Below are 24,374 nucleotides of genomic sequence, written 5' to 3'. Positions count from 1 at the left end.
ACTCAGACATACCATGGAAAAATCACTGGAACTCAAGTCATTTGAAAAATCCCACTCCTAGTTGAAATTTAAGTATCCAAATGAAAGTGCTCAGCTGCTCATAGGATCTCAATATCTCCAACTTCCTAGCTTTGGGTGCATAGCAGGGGCTATTCAGAATTCAGTGTGGAATTCAGAGATCTTTTTTAAACAGCCCTTATTAACATTGCAAAGAAAGAGTATTTTCAAGATGAGCATCGGAATGGCCTGCTGGCCTTTTACAGGGGTGCTGCAACAATAAGTAAAGCATAAATACCTGTTTATTATGGCAGATGTGGAGAGAGCTTTCTATTTCTAAGCCCTGCACATTAGCCACAGAGGCATTCCAGGACAGAGAGAACGAGGCACAGAGTGACACCAAGAGCAAGTCACACGAGTAGTCTGGGACCTGGCTGTGAGGAACAGCTAAGCTAGAGGCTGCAATCAGAAGACAAGAAAAAGAAACATTGTGGCTGATCTGAAAGATTACAGGAAGGCCTCAGATGAGGACACCACTGACACAAAAAAATCCAGCTGCACTCCAGGAGCTTAAGCCAAGCGTAATTAAAGATGCCAACAGTTCTCCAAGAGTGCAATGATCCAACTGGCCGCTCACTAGAAAAGTGCCAAGGTACAACAAGAATGCAAGTAGCAGCAACATCTGCAGAAAAGCACTCTTCCTAGTGCGTATACTATCCACTGGGGACAAATGTTCCACAAGTCTGCAACCTGTGACACTGAGCCCTTCAATCAGGTCACAGTAATTTTGAGAACGAGCATGTCCAACACAGCTCCTTACAAATATCTTTACCCCACTGCCCACTTTCCAGATTCAATAGGCTGTTCATATACTACTACAAAGATGCTCAAAATAGGTTTTTGGTTAGGAGTTTTACTGACTACCACATGAGAGGTTTTAATAAAATATTTATAAGCTTATTCATAATGAAGGATATTTTTGGCAGGGAGCTTTACTGACCTGTAGTGCTAACAAAATATTACCCAGTTATAGAAAATAGCACAAAGTTTGATTTCATTTTTAGCATTGTACATTCGGTATAAATTGCAAGCTTATTAAAGTATAATCCTCAAAATGGAACAACTCTAGCTCTTTCTTCAGCCCTAAACATCAGGGACTTGGGAAAAAAACAGACCTATTTCCAAATTACATCTCACTTTGATTTGAGAAAATTTGTACCACTTTTTTTTTAATACCTTTTATCCCAACAGTCTCCCTGGAACACCAAGAACAGACTGAAAGGGCTCTTAACATTCATATCCAGTTTAGATATCTGTCTTGCCACAAAGTAATTATTACATCTGCTTATAGCAGATGTAATAATTACTTTAGGCTGCCCAGGGAGGTGGTTGAGTCCCCATCCCTGGATGTGCTTAAGAATAGGGTGGATGATCTACTTGGGGATATGGTTTAATGGGGATTAGGGATGGTTGGACTCGATGATCTCTAAGGTCTTTTCCAACCTAGAAATCTATGAATCTAAGATTTAATTAACAACACACTTAATTGGAGAGATTCTTTATATAAGCCAAATTCCAACACCTTTACTTCAAACAGCACCTTGCTTTGTGAGTAATCACAGTGATTTCAATGGCACTACTTGCCAAATAGAGTATTATTTAACAGGAGACAAAGTGATCCGATCAGGCACATTTTGTAGTAAACTTGCTCTTCACCTGTGTTTATAAATGGGCTGCACACACATCAGAATCCAGCATATACAAACAAACACTAAAGTTACGTAGAGATTCAGACCTCTCGATGATAATGCACTATTTGCATGACACTTAGATTTACTTTAACCACTAGAATATCAAATCATGGTATCTTCATGATTTGTAACGAAACTGCTGTTATGGTTTCTGTTAGCTCTATTTGAGACAGATATTGTAGCCACAAAGTTCAGTTATGAGCTTCTCTGACAATTCTGGTTGGGAATGACAAAAGACCACTGAGATACCTCAGTCCCTTCTTCCTCAAGGACAAGCTACAAATGCTATCTTAAGAGACAGATAAATTTCAGGCAAAGATCACCCTTGCAAGCAGCTATAGCTACTGTAAATACGCTTTATGTGCCTGAAGAATCAATTAATTTGCAATTCTAATAGAAAACAGTAGACAGAAATATATAACACAGCTGCCTGTCTTGCAATGGAACATACCATGGAAAAATCAGTGGAACAAATTTCAAAATTCAAAATCAGTCATTTGAAAAATCCCACTCCTAGCTGAAATTTAAGTATCCAAATGGAAGTGCTTAGCTGCTCATAGGATCTCAATATCTCCAACTTCCTAGCTTTGGGTGCATAGCAGGGGCTGTGGGTGCTTCCCTTGCTTGAAAAGTTACATTAGCGTAGCTGCTATGAAGTCAAGTGTCCAAAACTTACAGCTGCCTTCTTTCACGCCTTCTTCCACTCGTTTTCAGTTCACAAGTCACACAGTTCACCATTAAAAGGGAAACACAAACAGCATAGGTAGATCTCACTAGCAAAAGATCTAAGAGATATGAATTTATTTCCCTCCTTTGCTGTTTTCTTGTGCTACCCAGAGAAGCCACCAGTTTATACATCTCTCAGTTCCTCAGGTTATCATCAACTCCTTTGGTCACACACGTGTACGGCTATGACAGAGCTTTTCATGTCATGTAGTAAGGGAAAACAGAGAAAATCTCCTTGTATAAGTACACTTGTCTTTAGCAACCTAAAGCAGCTGTGATGTTTGTAGGCATATTTTGATTTTAACGTATCAGGCATTAAACAAGCAGAAACATGAAAACGATACATTAGTCCCAAATAAAACAACTACATTTTTGAAAGTTTTAAAAACCAGAAACCTTAAAAATGGAATTTGAAACAAAACCAAAACCATTATATTGTGTACGTTACTACTGATATATCATCCAAAACTAAGTCAGATAAACAGGTTACGCTCTGCTTACAAGATGCTAACTCAGCAGAGAAACATTTGAATGAAGAAAAGGTTTGGATAGTGTCTTTAACTTGTGTTTTCTGTCATGGAAATTCTGCATCTGAAGAAAAGTATATTTGGAACAACTTCAAATATTAACTTGTGTGAATGCTTTCCATGGGAACTGGTAAACCCACTCAGTCTGCAACTACAACATAACCAAAAAACATACACACCCTGACCTCATTGCCTTCATCTTGATATTTCACCTCATGGCTCCTGTGTGGTACAGCAGCCTTCGTTGTTTAACAAAAAACTGCAAACTTTGAGACAGCACTTATGCTTGTCTCCAAATTGCACACAATATCACACATACTCAATTAGTCACCTCAAGAAACAAAAACTAAAAGCTAGAAGCATTAGCATAGCAAACAGGTACGAGAACTCTTACACCCTTTTTTTGTTTGCTTGTTTCTGAAAAACAAAGGAACCAATTCTCCTTTTACAGTTTCGCCCTAGGAGAATGCCCCAGACTGCAGTGGACTAACATTTGATTTACACTGGCATGCACAAGCAATAACTATTTGTTCCAGGGCTCTGAAGCCTTGTGTTAGAATATTTATGAATCTTCAACAGAGATTTTTGTCTAGATAGCTTTCCTTTCACATAAACATCATCACAGTATTTTATCATCCAGTTTAGGTAAGATCAGAAAAGTTGCTAGAGGATTTTCAAACTGGTCCACTAAGACTAGCGTTTGACCTCCATAATAAGGTAATGCTTACATGTTTCCAAGGAATTCTTTAGCTTGGAGAAGAGGAGACTGAGGGGGGACCTCATTAATGTTTATAAATATGGAAAGGGTGACTGTCATGAGGATGGAGCCAGGCTCTTCTAAGTGGCATCCAATGATAGGACAAGGGGAAATGGATATAAGTTGGAAAACAGGAGGTTCCACTTAAACATGAGGAAGAACTTCTTCCCAGTAAGGGTAACAGAACACTGGAACAGGCTGCCCAGAGAGGTTGTGGAGTCTCCTTCTCTGGAGATGTTCAAAACCCACTTGGACGCGTTCTTGTGTGATCTGATGTAGGTGGTCCTGCTCCGGCAGGGGGATTGGACTAGATGATCCTTTGAGGTCCCTTCCAATCCCTAACATTCTGTGATTCTGTGTGAATTCATCAGGGAAGTGGCAACCAAGCCACACTGCGACATTTTAATTCACACAGACAGCACATAAACTTCTTAAGCATTCCTTATCAATCAAGCAAGTACTTACAGGGTCAGAAGGACCACAGAAGTCTCTGAACACTTTTGGAGGCTCGGGCTGTATAATCTCCATTGCTATGCAAGGACCTGAACACAACTCTGTAACCATCTCCTGGAAGAGAAAAAAGACAAACAAATCTGAGCTTCTCAGGGCATCAGCAAGGGCTGTATTCCTCCCCAAAACTAGATCCAAACTTGCAGGACGGGAATAATTAAGACATATTGGTGCATTTAGGAAAGCAAAGACATAAACAAAGATGTCATTAGTATTCACAACAGAAATGTTTTACATTTTGGTACTCGGTTTAGAAGGTGGAGATTGAGGTAAATCAGATATTCAGCTTCAACAGGATACTGAATAGCATGCAACAGCATCCACAATACTTTAAACTCTTTTGTGGGTAGATCCTTATTGATCTGGGCCTGGATTTCACAGACGTATCCCATAACTTGTCAAACTAGACTGAATCAATGCAACATACTTTGCTGGGTGTAAGTCTGAAAAATCACACTATGTTCAGCCAGTTCCACAGGCAGCAATGTACTTTGCAGTGCTCCCTACAGGGAGTACGAGACGCAGCCTATATTTATTTAAAAATATACACCCGTTTGATGGCTTTAAGTCATTAAAATGTCTCTTGGGCTTTTCATTCTCACTGTCTTTTCCTCATGTATTATTACAGAAGCTGAAACACGCGATCCAACAGGACAGAACTGAAAAGGGCCTGTGGCACCACCTGTTAGGGAAACTGTCCTTGATCTGGCAACAGTCTTGTGGTGTACTGTTAACCAGAATCTCAGTTACACCAAAATCATCTTTTTCGCTGGAGCTTCCTGGAGGGTAAAGAGACACTGCGAGTTCTGAGCGGTTGATGAACATGGGTCTTAGTGTTCATAAGCTTAAGTAACTCCGGGCACTAGTGCCAATTTGGAGTTTGTTAATTAGAGGCATAGGTTTCACAAGCAGAAAGAACCTATTTTGATGTTCTAGTCTGACTTTCTTTTTCAAAACATGCCCTTATAATTGCATAGTTGTCTAGAAATTTGGGCAGACAAGTTCTAAACAAATCAGGACAATTAAAAGAATCAAAACCAATGAGGAAAGGAGAAAAGAGAAAACATTCACAGGAAATAAGGGACCATAGGGAAGGACAAGCAAGGTACTGCAATCACACCCACCAGCCATGCGCAGGTAAAGGATGAGCCATGGCAAACAGCAAGAGCAGAATGAGAAAAAAGAGCAGCAGGAAAAGAAGAATTAAATCCTTCTCTGCCTTTTATGATTTGTGATGGAAACTAAACACACAAAGACTTCAAGTCAAGCAGCATTGCTCCAAAGAGTATCTTCATAATGGATTCCATGCTGAGAGCACGTGCTTAATCTCCCCACTCTGAAGACAACAGGACAAAATTTTAGCCAAGACCCTCTATCATCAACCTGATCCTAGGAAACGTAGGTAAAACTATTCCTGAGAGGACATGAAAGGAGTGCAGACTAGTTTCGTGCTCTACAACATGAATAAATATTTTAATCCCAAAAACTGTCTTATCACCAATGGATCCTCTGTTAAGAACAAGTCAAAGACCTGTTAAGAAGTAGTAAATTGCCACAAAGTCACTACTCTGTACAATTTCATTGAATTTTGTCATCTAAATAACTGTTAACGGGGAAGTGGAGAAAAAACAGGCTTTTAACTTTAGTTGAATCACCTGAATTCCTTCCTGCAAACTGTGGTTTTTCCTGTTTGTCTCTTTTCTACTGTTTCTGTATCAGCACTGACATCCCACCAGCAACAGCAAACAATGTGAGCAAAGTTACTCCTGACTCCTTAATTACAACACAAAGCCGAGGACTGAAGACCAGCTGCCATCAACTACAGCAGAGACAAGCTTGGTCCACCTTACACAGTCTCATCAAGCCCAGGGTTGAATTTAAACAGCAGACACTGTTTCTCTGGTAAGGCTCCCTGTTACAGCTAAATCAAATTTTCTTTAGCAAATAGTTTATTCATCAAATAACACAGCTTGCTGTCAACCAAAAACATCCCTGGAGCTGGATCAAGCTCAAGCATTTTTGATTAACTAAGTGGATTCTGAGCTAACTCAAAAAAATCTCCCTCCTTTTTTCCCCATTTTCTATTCTGGCTACAGAAGGAAATACAAAGAAAAACAGCTCAGAAACTAATTCATAGTATGCAGAATCCCACGCAGGAGGTACCAACAAAGTTAAAAACTTGGGCAACTCTCTGTGAAAAGAGAAAGCTGAACAAGTGCTTTGTATACAATGTCAAGCCTTTATCTGACTGACAAGGGGTAACCAGGAGAAGCAGGAGTACAGTTTTTGAAAACGATTTCTGAATGCCAAGTGTCTTCTGTGCTGAGTTATTTTGGAATGAGAAATAAAATTCAGATCAAAACAGACGGTTCTGAGTCACAGATACAAGAGGTCATATTCTTTCCTCAATATCCGATTTCACAACATCTTCCTATTTGGCCTGCACTGACAATATTTATTGCTGTTCCCATATGTACCTTCTCTGGAACCCTTTACCATCATAATTAGCTTTTCCATGTTTTCTTGTTTCACAGATATCCTGAGTGCACAAAGATATTAATTTCATTTCATTTCAACTGAATACACCCAGCACATATGGCTTGCAGGACAGAGCTCTAGATTTTCACTTTTCTTTAAATTCCGTCAAAAACAGATCTTCATTGATTTAGCCTGTTTAAATGTCACTTTCCCTTCTGAGTAACTCTCCAATTAAAATGATGTATAACTAAAATTTGCAACTTATTAAAGGGTCAAAGATTGTACAAAAGAGCTGCAGAAGATGGTAGAAAATTTCCAATTTGGCTCAAAGCAGACACTTTTGCAGTACCATGGGATTCTTTGGGCTGTGAAATACCGGTCAGATATTACCATCTTTGAATTCTGCCATGTACCTACAAGTCCAAGTCTGCCTGTCCAATCTTCCTTTGGTCCTCATCAAAAATGGTGTTATCAAAGGAGACTTTAAGAATATTCTCCAATCTGAGAGTGAATTAACGGTATTCCTAATCTATTCAAAGACAAATTCACAAACCCTGTTGAAGTAAATTAGACTAAACAATCATAAAAGGGGAAAAAAACAGAAAATAAAAGTGTCATTATAAGAGTAATATCAATAACTGTGTAGAAAACTTTTAATAATTTAACCGTTTAAAAATTAAGGGTAATTTGCATAGGACATAGCATGGCAGTGAAGCTAAACTCATTACTCTTTGTAAAATGAACTAAAATCTTCTGACAGAACGTGACAGAGAAACGCAAGCTCGTCTTCCTGTATTCCCATTGTTCTATCTGCAGTCAGGAAGTTTTATGCGACGGTACAATAAGGCATAATAATATATAGTCTTAGACATCCACTGGGATTACAGCATATCTTAAACTTCTTAAATTTTCTGAAAACCCACAAAAGCCAGAAAATAGCTCAAAACGTCATTAGGAAAGCATTCAAATACAGCAGTCCTATTGTAAACAAAGTAATAAACATACATTCTGCTCCAAGACATAGCTCTACCGCAATAAAATAACTTATCTAAGGGATTTTTTTTTTCCACTCTGCTGTATTTTACAAATTCCTTGGCTGAACAATTTTCACAAAAGACTCTCCTTTCTCACAGCATAAATAGCATAATTTTCAAGATGAGTTAGTTTATTTGAGAACAAGCTAGAACTGGTCAATATCAGGTTCCTAAAAGAAATCTTACCACAATCAGAATAAAAGGAAAGATGTGACTGTTTCCTCATTTAATCATATTTTATTTTTAAACAGATTCTTCTCAAACTTATGCTTACCATGTATTCAGCAACGACACCTTTGTAAATCTCATAAAATTCTTCCACATGTGTACGCTCCATGTTGAACTAACAAAAAAAAGTTATGACTTAATCAACAAGAAACAAAAAAAACAGACACCCCTTCTCTAACCAGCAAACATTCAGAATACTCTCTTAAGTTCTACTAGGTAAAAGGAATGGCTTTACAGCTTCAATATGAAGTTTGTCAACACCTCAGCCAATGATGCCATAGGCAACAAAGCGCGCAGTATCTTCTTCCAATTTAAATACAAGTAGACAATGTCGTGTTGGCTGATGTCTCCAAGACATGCAAGAGGATCTGTTTGTCACATAGTAACTTTTGTGGTGGAGATTTGAGTCACAGTGGGATTTCAGATCTCCAGACTTTCACAAAAATCAAAGGGCAGGACTTAGGGGACTACTCTTGGAAACGATCTCTGTGCCAACTTCCTTTAACTGCTGAGGGTGACCAGGGTGTTAAAATCCTCAAAGTATCTTTAAAAACCTTCCCCTAAATTCATACTAAGTATATTTTTTAAAAAATGAGGAAGGATATTAACAATCATTTCTCTAATGTTAGCAAGTACATTTTGTAAAGGTATCTCAAATTGCTCCAGAAGAGACAGATATCATGATCCCCCCTCTAACTTTAGGAAAACTGAGATAAAGAGAGGTAGTGTGTCTTGGCTCAAGCCAAGGTCACCTAGTAAGGAGAAACAGATCAGCTGATCAATCAAGTAATAAAACACAATATCACAGAGACAGTGCTTATCCCAAAACACTGCTATGCAGTCTGCACAAGGGTTTTGTATTGCAGGAAAACATCTGTGCGTTGCTATGAAGTGCACGCAGCACTTCTCCAACTTCTGTTCATTAGAAAAACATACACAAAAGGAAACCTACCATCTGCAAAGCTGAGATCTGAAATCCTTCATTGATGATGGCTTTTATAACCTTTCCAGCTAGCCCTGAAGAAACACACAAAAGACAGTATTCAATTTTAAAATGCATAATTTACAACTGGAAGGTATTTGTGCCAATTTACCACTTATTTTCAAACCAAAAAAACCCAATGTTCACTTAACGCTGTGAGAGGAAGCAGACAGCAGAGCTGAATTCACATACTCTGTGTTCTATCTAAAGTGATGTGTTGAGATTTCAAACAACTAAATTTCATGCAGCTGTTGAAAAGAATCTCTACTAAAAAAAGGTAATTAGTGAAGCTTTTGCTTTTCTCAGATCAACTGCAAAACATCCAGCTGTTTCAAGATCAAGATTTAAACTTTTAATTAAGTTCCACTGGCAGTGGATCAATTCAGAGCACAGGCTGCCTATTTTGCTGGTTTTATACAATGTTCACCAGAGTGAGGGTCCTACTTTAAGCTAGACACAATGCAGGATAATAATAAATATTCCAAATAAGCTAACACAAAACTTCATGCCCTCCATGAGAAAAACACATTAGTGCAAAATAACCTACGGCTTCTAAGGTTATAACTCACAAATATGTGGTTGCTGATCACACTGCTTGCTGTATTCTCTCCAGAATGCATCTCAAAGACTGAATGACATTGCAATACAAAACGCTAAACTTCAGAGAACAAGAACCACGGATTTTCCACCAAATGTGTATTTTAGATTTGCCTGTGCTTAGAAGATCAGGTCATTCAAAAGATTATGTCAGCCAAGCACAGTATTCTGTGTGAGTGAATTTCATAGAATCCCTGTTCTTATAGAACATAAATGCCTGTCCTTTTTGAGAAAGTACACATTTCTGGACATTTATTCAGAGCAGAATTAATCATGGAAGAATAGGCTGTAATGAATAACATCAGCAGGATTTGACTCTTGATCATTAAACTCTTTTATTAACTAGTCTTTAAATTGTAGGATTTTTTAGCACTGCATAAATTTAATAGCTAAGAATAAAACACATCTGATATCTAGGTTCTAGCACGCTCAAGACCTCCATTTTACAGTCTGCTCATACCTGTGGCATAGGATTGGTCAACTTGCTACCACATTAAAAGGTCACTGGAAGCTCTGAGTAAATGACACGGATAGCTGGAGGGCTTTCAAAAATTGTATTTACAAATGAAAATGAAAAAAGCTAAACTGCTCCCGAAGTATCCCCCACTGTGTTTTCACATTAAGGTTTATGTAGAAAAACCTTCCACATATAAACCAATGCATATTTCTTAAAAAAAATCTTCAAATTATTAAAGGGAGAACCTAAGATTTTGCTACATACTCGGTCCATGCAGTTCCTTGAGCTAACAGAACATAGAAATGAGTGGAGGCAGGTACAGTTCCTGCCATTCCACTATACTGTTACACCATTGCTCACTAGCACTGAGAAAAGTTTCATTATAACACTCTTGTGAAACCAGGAACACATATTTTCCCTTTTTTTCAAGGTGAAAAAATTACCAATTGCAGCAGCAAAATGAAGGGACTTGGATTGGTTTGTCCAGGAAATGCAAGACCACATGGGAGACTGAAACCAGACCTCTAGTTTCTTTTTGTCCACGCTGCTGGAAAGGCTGAGCAGCACTTCCACACACAGGTTCCAGTGAGGCAGGCAGTCTACAGTCTTGACTTCAGAGATGAATAGTCAGTTTATAAGAGATTAAGTGTCTGGCTGAGGATCATTCAGGAAATAAATAAATGAATAAACAATCTGTGACAGAGTATAAACATCTCCTCATTCTCAATTTTCAGAGCCAATACACCAGTCAACAGCCACTGCTTCCCAAGAAACCAAGAAAGAGGGCAGGAAAGCAGTGGCAGACAACTGGCAACGACCACTTGCAGGGACAAGGCTACTTTGGTGTGAGAAAGCTGCTTTGCATGACAGATCTCCATGTCCCACTTTATCAGTCAAGAATGGGCCACTCGCATAGGCCCTCACAGCCAGCAAGAATCTAATTTAGATACTCATAAGTATCAGCTTCTGGGGTACTATGGAGATCTGCTTTTTACAGAAGTTTTGTCCTTGACAGTTTTACCAGCTGTAAGCAAAATCCATGTTTTAGAGAAACAAAGTGAGATTCAAACATTCAGCTTTCTAGGCTGTTTCTCTACTGAAGCCATGAAGGTTTTTCTTCTCTGTAGGGAAGAAACAGGCTCTTTTAATGATAGAAATCAAAGTAGGAATGCATTTTGCATGAAGATCTTTAATACAATGTTTGTTTAATAATTAACTGTGATAAATCTATCAAGATTTTCCTCTGCATTGTATTCCTCCGTTCACTCTCACTCATCAGAGCAACAGAGCACCTTGTTGTTCCAGAGAGCTTGCCCACACCTGCAACACCAAAAGGCTCAACCAAAGGAATTATTGTCACCAATCTACACAGATAGATGTCTTGCCAAAAAAAAAAAAAAAAAATCAAAGTGCCTTCAGAAAGAGGCATGAGCTTTCATTTCTGTTTGCAAAGCGGGACGTTAGCTCCACTTCGCAGATGTGGGAATTGAGGCATAGGAGGATAAGTGAGTTGCCAGGAGCAGCGCAAAGCTACAAATCCAGTGACTTGGCCTCCCTTGTCCCAGTTTAGACAATATACATATCCCTTCTCCTATGGACACTTTCCTTCCAAATTGTAACTGAACCAAAATAGAAACAAAAAGCACAGAGGCAATCCCTGAGCAACAGAAGAGTGGAAGCTCAAGGCTCAGCCTGGGATCTATTTCAGGCTTTCAGCCAGTTGCATGACTGAATTGGGACATGCCCTCTCCTTTGTGGGCAGATAAGGCAGAGGAAAAGAAGAACTAATTACATAGAGTGCCATTTCAGCAGCTTTCACCCATTTGTCTTCAACTTTAAAATCCAGATCTGTAGCGAAAAAACTTTTTAAGGACCCTTCAAACTGAGCCAGTGCATGTTTAAAATGTGATTACAGTAAGAACCCAAATCAAAGCTGCAGATTAGGCACCAGTTATGATGAATTTTCAGTCACAAAGCACAAAAGAATCACAAGCATTACAAAATACAACCAAGGGGAATTTAGTACTAATCCTAACAAATATGTGAGTGAGAGAGCATGCACACGCTTCACGTCTCCTAGGCAGCGTTACGTTACTACGCACCTAATACAGGACAGATAATCTTCCAACGTATTTTAATCAGATAAAATGATAAAGCATCAAGACCTCATCAGTTACATTGATCTACAGTTTGTTGCTTTACAACAGACAATATTTGAAAAATGTGCTTCATTAAGAAGCAGAAAGTAGCAGGGAAGACATCAGACTGAAACATATTACAGCTGTTTCCAGAATTATGGATTGGAACAAAACAAAACAGTTCATGAAAGTCACTTTTAACCTAACAGCACTTTAATTAATGGAACGTAGCAGCTGTGTTACTGGGACCTGTCAGTCCCAGCGCACCACGAACCACCAGCCCTACAACTAGGGATGTTACATTCTCTTCCCTTTATTCTTGGCCTGTTTCCCGATTCAACCATTCCACCGTTAAAAGCTTATTAGGCCAGACAGCAGACTGCCTTCAAAGCAAGTCAAGAACTAGCTTTCTCATCTCAACCTCTAAATGTCATTTTTTTAAATACCCTTCCAATAATTATAAATAATTCCTCTGGAAAAACAACAGGTTTTTGACAGGAATACACAAACTGCCGAGACTGATCAGATCAATGAACCATCTAATCCAGTAACATACTTCTAGAAGTAGCCAGTACCAGATGCTTAAAGTAGCACTAACTATAAGTAGCAATTTCATTTCATGTCTATTTTTGACATTTTAAAATGTAATTTTGCTTCACAGTACAATGAAATTATCTCATTCCTTATTGCCAAGTGTTAAAGTCCTGTCCCAAAACTCCAGAGAATCATGATCAGGCTTGACTCTGAGCAAAGTCCTTTTTGAATTCCAAAAGAGGAAAAAGTGGGACTCGGAACTGGGCCCTCCTGCAATGTATTTCAGTTGAAGTTCTCACTAGTCTTTGTTTCAGACAACATTGCAAAACACTGTGCAGTAGGAAGCTGACACAGATGTTCTCAAAAAGTGCACTTCTTCCCATCAGTTGATCAACTCATTCCCTGAATAACAAGGTTTATCTACCTCCTAGGTAGGAAGAAAAGAGAGTTCTTCCTACTTAGAAATGATGCAACTCTCTAGGCATTCTTATTATGCAACATAAATGCACCATTTCTAGACTCCCCAAAAGTTTGGCCATAGTGATCATCTGCAGCTGTTGATCTCCCAGTCTTGCTGTGTACTGTAGGATAAAGGATATCCAGTCATTTTTGTATTTGTACTCTGGAGCACAGAGCAGCGAGTCACAGAGGGACGGAGAGTCTCCTGAGACACCCATACTGGGCCAACAGAGAGGAGATGGGGAGCTCAAAAGCTACCCAACCTAACCATGAGGGGGGAAAAAACACAAGTGGATGCAGACAGAAAATAAAGAGGAACATGTGAGGAAATTAGGAGAGAATACTGTTCATAGTAATAGAATCCATGATTTTCCATCATTCCTCATTTCTCTCTAGGCACTTTATTTAAGAATCTTCACACGTTTGGAGGGCAACTTTACAGATATTTATAGAGAACTCTGTCAATGCTGCAGCACTGGTGAAAATCTTTACAAACAAAATTCATTTGAAAATACTTAAAGGGTGAAGACAGAAGATATCACCACTGCTTTACCAGAGAATAGCAGTCAGCATTATGCTAGCACAAGAAAAATTATGCATACAGACAGAAAATCTTAGGGGACCTTGAAACCAAAACAGCTGGGCATTTGATGTGCCTGAGAATGGGAACCAATAGAAAGATTCAAAGGGGGTGGAAGGTTCAAAGGCTTAATCCCAGCTGCAACTTTCTGAACCACTATGAACAAGGCAAGACCACACTTGTGAATGCCAGACAGGGCATTAAGACACAAAATGATGAAAACCTGTAGGAAAAAAAAACTGTTCTGGGAGTTCTTGCATGGGAACAGATGCAAAGGGTCACGCTTAAAATTCAGATACAGAAACCCATACAGAAATTCAAGTCAAAGATCACAGCCAGGCTACAGAAAATAGCCAGCAATTTGCCTGTGCAGTGTGTGCCCTCGGAGAAGGGAATTCGAAGAAGAAAGATTGAGAAGGAAAGATCAATACCCCTGCAAAAGTTATGCTGAACTCAAACTGATGGATGTATGTTTACAAAAAACAAAACAAGACAAAACAAAAAAAACAACAGAAAGGCTTAGGTTTTTCTTTTCCATTATTCTTGCGCTAAGAGAAAGCTTAAAAAGAAATATCCGCTTTGTTTTTCTTTTTACTTCCTTCTTTTGAGTTGTTCATTATTTTGTACTCCTTTAGCACACTCACCCTCACTTGAAAAGAATATGGTCAATCACGCTGGCCAGGAGAATGTTTCTATGGCTATAATGATTTTCAGTTACTTTTATTTATTTATTGAGTATGAACAAAACTAAATGTCATATTTTATTTGAGACTGTACCACTGGACCATACAATGGCATTCAGTATTATAATTCAAACCATTTGTATGTTTACTAATTATTATTTTTTTCTAGTTATCCTTACTGAATACTGTGCATGGGACTTTTCATGAATGGTTACAGTTACAGAGAGGAAATGGTTAAAACGATGCCTTCCAGTATGCCCATAATTATAAAAAACAATTTTAATCTACTACGGCACTGTCAATTAACTTAACTCTGGAGTTTAAAACCCTCAGAAGATAGCCCTTAAGCTGCTCCAGCCTTTACTAATTTTGTATTCCACTTCCTGTGGAAGGTTTGCTAACTCACTGTCCTAAATCAATAGTAAATATACTGTAAGCTCTATAATTTATTTTCAACTAGACAAAGGACTATCACATATTCTACATTCTGCGTCTTGGCTCTTTCAGACACAATACCTTGCCTTTCTCTTTATGCTCTGATTTGAAAAGGGCAGTAAGAGAAGAAACTTCAAGATATTTATCTTTCGCTCCAAGGTACAGTGAAGTTAGACTATGCATTGCTGCATAGAAAAATAGAAATTTTTCTAAAATGTTCTCAAAAACTTCTGGTAACCAAGGTTCCATTACATCCTCAGGTATCAGGCCAGTGCTATACTTTGAAGTTTTCCTTACTGATTAGACTAAATCTTCTTTCACCTAAATTAGTAAATATGCACATATTTTCCAAATTTACATATAGAAAGCTGTACATCCCTGTCTTCTCCATCTCAGGTTAAATAAATGAAACCCATGATGTTTTCATTGGCTAAATCTCTTACTTTTTTTGCTCACAGTTGATTGCGTTCATTTTGAAACAGAGTGCCCAGAAACTGGACATGGTACACAAGTTGGGTTCTCACCAGCACTGAGCAGAAGTAGCTGCTGAAAAAAAACCCTGCGCAAAGTGTTTCCAACATTGTGAACACCGATTGTACTTACAATATATCACTATTCCAAACATTTATCTGCAGACTTTTCACTGTTAGCCTGTCAGTTCTTCTCTATTTTATATCTGTGCGTTTATTTTCCCTCCTCCACGGTAGTGCTATGCAGTTGTTTATATTCAGTTTCATCATCTTCACATTACTTCATTTCTGCAGTTCATCAAGAACATTCTGACGTCTGATCACATCCTCAAAAACTGTAGTATGTGCTTGGTACCATCTGCAAACACTGCAAGCATGCTCTGTCCTTCCCCATCCGAATCATTAATGACAATATTGACAAGAACTGGCCCGTGGATGGGTGACAAGATTTCACTTGTAAAGGCCTTTTCATTTGATGTGCTCATGTCCAGCCCAATGTTCAAGAAGACATTTAAAGCTATGCAGATGCCTACACTGCAGAGATCTATACGTACGAATTACTTTACTAAAGGCAAATTTTGGTTTCCTAACAGCAAAGGACTTTGACAAAGGCACTGATATTCAAGTGAATTAGACTATCTCGCTCTGTTTTACCTTCTTTTATGGAAAGTATACTTAAGAGAATTCAGAGATCAACAAAGCATATTTTCCTTCAAAAAAGACATGTTGGTAAATGTCCATCGTATCATCACTAAATGGTTTAAATTATAACTCTTGATTCATCAGTTTCCTTTGCATGAAAGAAGTTTCCTTAGCCTGAAATTCCCCTGACCACTCTTAGAATTTTCTTTAACCCTGTAAGAATGAAAATCCCAAAATGCAGTAATAAAACACTCATTCTTAATGTCTTTTTTAAAAAATAAAATGTTAATACCATCTTCCCTGCACAGAGATGATTTTCAGCAGCAGGAGCACTGCTAATGTAAGCCTACCGAACAGTATTGGGAAACACTCTTTTCAGTAGTAGGCGGATACTTAAAAGCTTCAGTAAGGACTGGCTGTGCCATTTGATCTGGTTTGCTCTCTGAAGTATACCTCCTCCTCTTCCTTCCAGTCTCTAACTGTCAGAAAGGATTCCTAGATTCAGTTCACCTCCTCTACCTTAATCAATTCAAATGCAAAATATATTTTTCATACTTTGAAAAAATAAATGTCACATCCCCACTAGCCACTGAAATCCACAGTCAGTCTAAGCTGGGAAGCCAATGCCAAGCTACTAAAACTCTATGCAGGAAATGATCAAGAAACAACACAGTCTTTGTTTCAAAAAAAACATCCCAAGCAATGAATATCCATCATTACAACTACAGCAAAGAATTTAATACACCGATGGAAGTGGATAGACTACTGTTCTCATGGAAGCTAATTTTTTTTCTAAAAAATGGTGATAAAGTAATAAAGTAGGTTGCTTTTATTTTAATCATTTTTTCCTGGTTTCTCTAAACAGAACAAAACCAAACAAATAAAACAAAACCCCAGCACCACCAGACACTTCAACACTCTCTACATAATATGTTCAAGGAAAAAAATAATAAAAAATTACATTTAATTTTGCATAAATGTCTTCTGCTTGAGTAAATCCATCTGAAAAAAAACACCTGCATCTGAAAGCGTAGTGCTTTACTAGGTAGTTTTCACATGATCACAGCACTAAGACTGCCATATTGCATGTGGAAATATCCAGAGGTCACACCTCAAATGATCCACTGTTTTTCTTTGAAGGACCTGCAAAGATTTGTGTTCATCTCACTTTTTTTTCCATTTTCGGATTCTATCTTCAAACAGTTCCTCCCAGACTTCTAATTGTTAAGTGTATGGAGACTATCACTGATGTCCATTTGTACTCAACCTTGTAGACAAGACACAAAGAAAAGTTCTGCCTACGATGAGGTGAAGCCCACAGCACCTGCACTTCACCTTTCTCTTACAAATACTTATCTTAGACAGAAGATATACTTTCAGATTACTTATGAGGAAATTGCTTTCCTCATTTTTTCTCACATATGAGAAAACAGCTTTCTGAAAACCTTGTTCTACTTCTAAGTTTCCTGAAAATCAAAATAATGAGTCACTCAAACTTACGTCTAAAAACCCAGGGTGAAAAAAACCCAACCCAAGTTCCAGAGTTTGTTCACAATTTTCAAAAATCTTACCTAATGAATACAAATCATCATGATAAAAAACAATGATAGAGATACCTAGTCCTGAGAATGATGACAGATTTGCACCTCTTGTATTCCATCATCTTTTTCTCTTCCAGCTTATTTCCTTTCCTAACTCTGTACATGTAACCATATTTAGCACCCCACAGAGGCCAATTGCACACTACAGAGGCATCAGAGTGGTGCCTTCTCTCTTTCAAAGAGCAACGAGCATAACGAGTGTCAGGAACGGCTCTTCAGTTGTTTGCAGTCAGACATACAATCTACTAAAATGATGGATTTTAGTCCCTGTCTCCCCACTGTCTCTTGTAAAGTAACTTCATTTGAGATCCTGCATAAGTAAATCCTGTTTCTTCCTCATCTCTAGGCAGGCATTTCAATCTGTATCAGGCCCAACGAACTCCTGAATAGCAGTTTTGCTTTTCAAGTTCATGGCACTGTTCTAGTCCCAAATTTGTTTTTGACAGAACTCTGACTTTAGGAGAACCCATGTCTCAGCTTGGGAATGCAAAAAAGGAGGGCAGGATTTTGCCTCTCAAGCTTTGTGCAGTAACCTAAGTACTAAATGTGAAATACAACAAACTTCTGACCTCAGCCTTTATAACCTGATCACCTCTACTTTTTCATCATTTTTCCCTTGGTCATTTTTCAAAGGAATTAAGTAAAAACCACATCAAAGAAACTTTAAACCAGTCATGAAAAACCAAATTCTAATTCCTACAAGCAAACGTGACTAAACTGTTACACATAAATACATTAAAGTTAATCCCACCCAGTGATCTACAAGGTGCTCTTTCTGCCAACAAAACAGTCGAGCCATTACTGTCCTCAAGACATTAAACTGAAGTTCATCCATTTTAGTGCATTTACAATTTTGGCTTCCGAGTACTACTGCTAATACCTCCAGATCTAATAACACGAGAAGAATTACAAAAAGCGAAGGTCTAAACGATTGCAGATAATTCAGATTGTATCTGAATTATCAGAAGCTCCCAGCACAAGAAGCAAATGGGTTACAGAACACAGATCCACACTAAAACTCTCCCATTATTAAACAATTAAGCCCCACAATCTTAGTCAACACACTGAGGAGCTGTGCTTACTAGTTACCATCCTCCTCCACTGAAAACTGGTGTCAGGAGAAGAGAAGGAGGAAGCTAAAAGTCACAGAAAAGTGTGGCAGATTAAAGAGGGGTCAAACCACGTTGTGTCTCTCTGACACACCCCTGGTCAGAACAAGTCTGCATGGAGTAGCATCTGGTTGCTTTTGTGTTCTTTCGGCTCCCAATAAAGAGGAATTGGCCTGCTCTTGGAAACTCTCTTCAGAGTTAAAACACAACCACCTCGCCACTGCCAACTTTCCAGCCAGCCAGGGAAGTGCTTCATCTGCACCGGGAGGAGCTGCTCGAGAATGAGCTAAAGCTGCCTAATCCGGAGTGCTGGGCTACACCCCCTCAGTGGCCTTCCCAGCTCTTTTCCCATCTCTGATCCTCCACAGAAGACGTTATGCTGACACCAGACTGACAAAATAGCTATTGCCCTAATTCTTTAAGAGGCATGCATGACACACGTTCTGGTGACACCACTCCTCCAGCATTACCAGCACCGTCGGCAGCTGAAGTCAAACTTCACATAACTGCCCTGACACCTTTTATCAAGCCCCAGGGCTCGTCTGCAGCCTGGCAGACACTTTGGGCACTCTCACTTACAGGACTTATCGCGTGCAGGAGTGCTGGACCAGGTTCTGCTGCAGGTGGTGGGGCTGCGCTGCTGTGGCTGCCTAGCGACAGCTGTCTCTGTGTGCCCGTCACGAGAGGGTCGGCACGGCCAGAGATAAAACCAACAGTGATTTTCCACTGCTCTGTCACTGGGTGGGAACCCTACAAACCCTCTGCAATAATCAAAGTCAGTTTCTAAGAAAGGACTGTCAGAGAATTAATCAGCATCAACAAGAGATTAGATCCAGCCTTTGACAGCGAGGTAAGCTCACTGAAAAGCTTTCTTGTTTACAGCTGTGGTTGCATCTTCTAGGATGCAAAAATGGAGGATTTCTCCTTCCAAGAATCAGTTAAGCAACAGACTCTGGAGGAAAAAGAAACACGGGGAAAAGGACCAGAAAGTCAAATTCAAATCACGAATTTGGTCAAATGTTTCTGCAGAAATAAAGACTAAAGCTCTGTATAAGCTCAAGCATGTAAGTGAAACTTCACGTAATTGTACACATGTAATGAGCAGATTATATTCATGGTAATTAGATAATCAAGTTCAAAGCCTCAGCAGAGCATAGGAAATAGCAAAAAGGCTTATTTTTTGATACTCAATACTGAAAAATTGTGGAGCACAAACCAAATCTACAATGCATACAAGGCTCTGCTGCTTTGACCCACACAAATTCCTCTCCGTGCCTCTGCCAAACCACCTTCTCACACTGATGGCCACACAGGATTTTCTTTCCTCTCCAGCTGCTGTGTTTCCACTTACATTTTGCTCACCCGAAACAGGAGGGTGGACAGCCATAGCTAGAAGCACTGTTGCTGGGGGTAAGCAAGTTGCTTAGTTTTAACACCACACAGTCTCCTACCTGCAATTTTGTCAAAAGGGCAGCTCACTAGTTGCTATAGCACCTTCTTCAACTGAGATACAGGAGATGTTGCTGGCATAACAAGAACGTCTTGGGTATCACTGAACACAGTCGCTAACAGCTGTTAAAAGGGAGACGAGAAGAGCAGGGTGTCCCTGCTCTGTCGCAGATCGCTGAGCTCACACTGGTCGGCCTTCCCTTTCTCAAACTTTCTGCCTACAGATGCACAATCCCATGGGGCCAACCTGCCTCGCTGCCACGTCTCTGCTCTTTAATCCCTAACGCCAAGCTTCTCCATTCTTGTCTGCCTATCTCAGACAAGCAGCTGGGAGTTCTCTTGAGCAGATTGTTTGGTCCTCCCAAACCCTTTCAGCATGCTATTCTCTGACTCCAAAACAATCTGCACGGGGAAGGAGGAACAGTGGCATTTCTGTAGAGACAGCCTGCCACTGGACACACAGCATGCTCAAAACTTGAAAAGCTTTAAAATCTATAGGAGGCAAAGGCTATGTTCCTTCAACTTTAAAGGAGGCAGTTTAATCATAAGAGAGTAGTTTCAGAATTAAGACTTCAAAAAACTATTGCAAAGCTAGCGCGCAGCTCTCTACTCTGTTGCGTGTGGTTCTTCCAACTGTGACGACGCAAAGTGCTTTATAAGAAGACCAAGCATACCAAAAGAGATGCCACTCAGTGATATTTTTAGTTACTCATAAAATAGGCTGAAGAACAACACGAGAAAGACTAAGGAAGACAGAAGAGGACAGGTTAAGAAAGCCAAATCCTTTCCTCTGCGACCCTCCTGGCCCCTTGGGCTGATGCTGGAGAGTTCCTGCAGCCCTTGTGAAGAAGGATTCATCTTGCCTCACACTGCAGACTGGAAACAGCCCAGTTGCACTATGAAGCCACACCAGTGCTCTCAGGTGGTCATTGTCCAGCCACAGTGACTCTTCCCTTCCCTAAGCTCAACTCCCCATCATAAGCCAAAACTCTGGAAAGTTTTACAGGACCACCTCAGTCTCAATCTCTTTAAGAGATGCAGCACCTGTGGCCTTTGAAACGCTCAAACTCACACTGGAGACAACAGGCAGGAACAACAGAGGTTAGTGAGGTAAAAGTATAGCCAGCCCCTGAATTCTATCATTCTTGATATTAATTTAGAACTGATAAAACACTTTGTTGACTCAGAAAATTCAAGTTTGATTTCTCCATTCTGTTGAGGGTAGTAATCAAAGCTGCATGGGTGCAGAATGCTCACGCAAGACACACTTTGTCTTTCAAAGTTTAGTTGCTGTTTGGCAGCTGCAGTCTGCCTTTCCAGCCCTCTATGGTGTGAGAAAAAGGACTATATAGTGGATATTAAACTCAATTTTAGTCCAGTCTTTCTAGTGCTCACATTGCAAAGCTGGATGTATACTTACATTTTCTGTTTATCTGTACCTGTATCTCTTTCTCACCATCCCCACCTCCCCAAGACACTCGCATTCACAGAGGGGAGTGCAAACAGGGCCAGAACTTGTCCTTTGGTGATTCAGAAAAATTCTGAGAAGTTCAAGAAAAGAGAAAGAAAGTAACAGACAGGGCACTATGAAATCTATAGAAATTAAGATTAAAAGTAGGAAGGAAAAACCTGAGCTCACTAAGAGAGAGAGTCTAAGCCTCCATATGTAATAGAAACTATACCTGAAGTCTAAGAAAGCACAGCTCAAGCCGCTCAACCACTCACTTTGCTATTTTGACAATCAAACTAAGGACTCCAACAATCCTGCCATAGAAAAGTTTGTCCTCTGCAAACATTTAGCAAGGTGTGGAAAAATAACAGAAATTGGGGGAATGGGAGAATATTGTCCCCCAAAGTTCAGCTTACATCTTAAACAATGAGCTGTAATATTAGAGCAGCTTTGAGGTGATACACAGTTGCTGTTCCAAGAAACAGTTAAGGCCTGCATCTGGCCGGATGGAATATGCAATATCCCTGAAATGGGGAGTAGAGTGGTGCGGAGGTACCACGACTTGTCCCTGTTTTCAGAAGATAACAGCACAATTGCTGTCAAAAAAGATGGATCGCAACTGCCTCCTCAACCACAATGGTGGGATCGTGCCCTGAAGCTGAACTTTGCTCATTATAATGTCATTATAATATGTATGACTAGAGTCACTCAAAGCTCCACCTAAAAGTAAAGAAATAGTATAAAATGGCTAAAGAGAAGGGGGATGTTAGGGGCGAAGACTTCCATCGAAACGTCTGGGATCAGTCAACGGGCTGAACCTCTCTTCTCCCCCAGAGTTGGGACGCCTGTTGGGTGAGAGCTCTGTGTTATGTGCATGTACTTACTAACATTTTGCTAGCTATTGAGTATTATCACTGATCAGTTCTAGTTTATATTGTTCTAAATCAAATCTATTTTTGCAGTCAGTCCCTATCACCGGCTGTCTTTGAATCTGTACCCTGTCACAAGCATCAGTATTAAAATTTGTTGTTTGAATATAAGTTTCCAGAAACTTTAATATAAGGGAGGATGACTCATTGTGCTGCCGGCAAGGTCCCTGGATAGGTCAGGCAAACACCCTCCAACTTAGTGGGCTGTCCAGGGTGGGCAGGTGGGTCGGATGCAAGGGAATTGTCTTTCTTGGGAAGCTGGTAGACTGGTCGAATTGCTCCTGACTTTTATTGAGCTGACCTCTATTGGTTGGATACTGTGTCATTCCGTGACACAAGGTAAGATCACAGTTCCAGCTGCTGCCCATATGTCTGTAAAAGGAGCATCACACTGTCTTTGCTGCATGGCAGACTTAGCAGCAGCAGATACCATGCGAGGCCTCAAAGAGATAACAGGCATATTATCAGCAGTGAGTGCGAGACCCTTTCTTGTGAGAGCCATTTTTTTTTCAGCAAGCTCTCCAGACATCCCACTTGAGGTGTGAAAGGCCTGGAAACTGCTACGGCCACTTCTGCTGCTTCCCATTTCAGCTAACCACAGAGAAGTGATTAAAATGTTGCAGTGTGCTCTGCATCTTACTAAGAAAAACCTCAATGCTCTCACACGGCAATATTTATTCTGCACTCAAAATACTGTTGCAGTGCCAGAGCCAAAATATTTTACTGCACTCTCTGCTCCTACACGTGGTCCTTTATTTAAGTACAGGAAACAAAAGTGAGATTATTTTTTTGCATGGTAACAGTTGGGCATTAAACATTTCCAAAACTCATATGGTGAGCTCACAGAGCATTCTCCAGCTCAGAAAGCATCCTGGAGTCCAGCAAACGCTTTAGAACTTTGGCTCACTTTCGTAGAGTAAATAAGCCTTTTCTACTTTCCATCCCCACTGCATTCAGCAGAACAAGATTCATACCAGCACAAACCTCCCTCTGTGAGTAGTTTTAATGTAACGTGTTACTGCATGAACGGAAGACCCTACAATACAGTCGGGTGTCCTGCTTTCACTTTGCCATGGGGATGCTGACCTCCAGCAGGTAAGTGCGGTGGGCAGACAGGAGCAAAGACATGGTAAGCTGTCACAGTAAGATTCATCAAAGCTCACACATGTTTGTATTGTTCTTTTTTTCACCTCTCACTCCTTATTCTGAAGTTAACAAATATCCACATGGAAAGCACACGACCCACTCTTCATGGAAGGAACTGCAGAAATACTAAAGGCACATGAAAGACAATGTATTTGCACACTTTTGCATGTACTATGAAATACACCCCGTACTCTTGCAGTCTCATTCTCCCAAAAAAGGGCACAGGAACGATCATGCATACAATGAAGCACACACTGCTTCCACATCCACTATCTGCATTACTTACCTTCATTAACTGCATGAGGCTTAATAATGCAACAAGTACAGTTTGTGAATTTTGCACTGTTGGCTGGTCCACAACCTCCACTGGAGGGAAAGAACAACTCCAGCTCCTGAAAACAATTGTATTGAATACATTTTAATTTGATTTAGCTGCATACATCAGCTTTTATCATAAATAACAACATCTGAAGTATCCATAGTCACAGAAGATAAACCTTAATTATCGATTTTTCTGCTACAAATACTTTTTCCCTACAACATTCTCTCAAATATATATTTCCCTCTCTGACACCATTGCTACAGTCATAAAAACGTGATTTGAATATTTCTTGCAATGTGTTTTCTTTTCACTTCCGTGACACAATCCATTTCCATTCAGAGCACTCAAAATGCAGCTGTCACAATCACTTGGTAGAGGTGTCC

The 24,374-nt window shown here is 39.7% G+C and overlaps 1 protein-coding gene across 1 annotated transcript in view; it reads right to left on the bottom strand.

Annotated features, from left to right (window-relative positions):
- The window catches only part of NME7 (NME/NM23 family member 7), an 83,359-nt gene that overhangs the window by 38,599 nt on the left and 20,386 nt on the right, over positions 1-24,374 (bottom strand). Inside the window, exons 7-10 of the mRNA XM_086622821.1 lie at positions 23,956-24,061; positions 8,961-9,025; positions 8,055-8,123; positions 4,224-4,325 (exon numbers count right to left, since the gene is read on the bottom strand). Of these exons, the coding sequence (XP_086478947.1) occupies positions 4,224-4,325; positions 8,055-8,123; positions 8,961-9,025; positions 23,956-24,061 (342 nt within the window). The remainder of the gene's footprint in view (positions 1-4,223; positions 4,326-8,054; positions 8,124-8,960; positions 9,026-23,955; positions 24,062-24,374) is intronic.

Source organism: Tauraco erythrolophus, chromosome 1 (genome assembly GCF_009769465.1).
Source record: "Tauraco erythrolophus isolate bTauEry1 chromosome 1, bTauEry1.pri, whole genome shotgun sequence".
In the NCBI taxonomy this organism is placed as follows: Eukaryota; Metazoa; Chordata; class Aves; order Musophagiformes; family Musophagidae; genus Tauraco; species Tauraco erythrolophus.
This window is presented reverse-complemented; position numbering and strand designations above follow the sequence as displayed.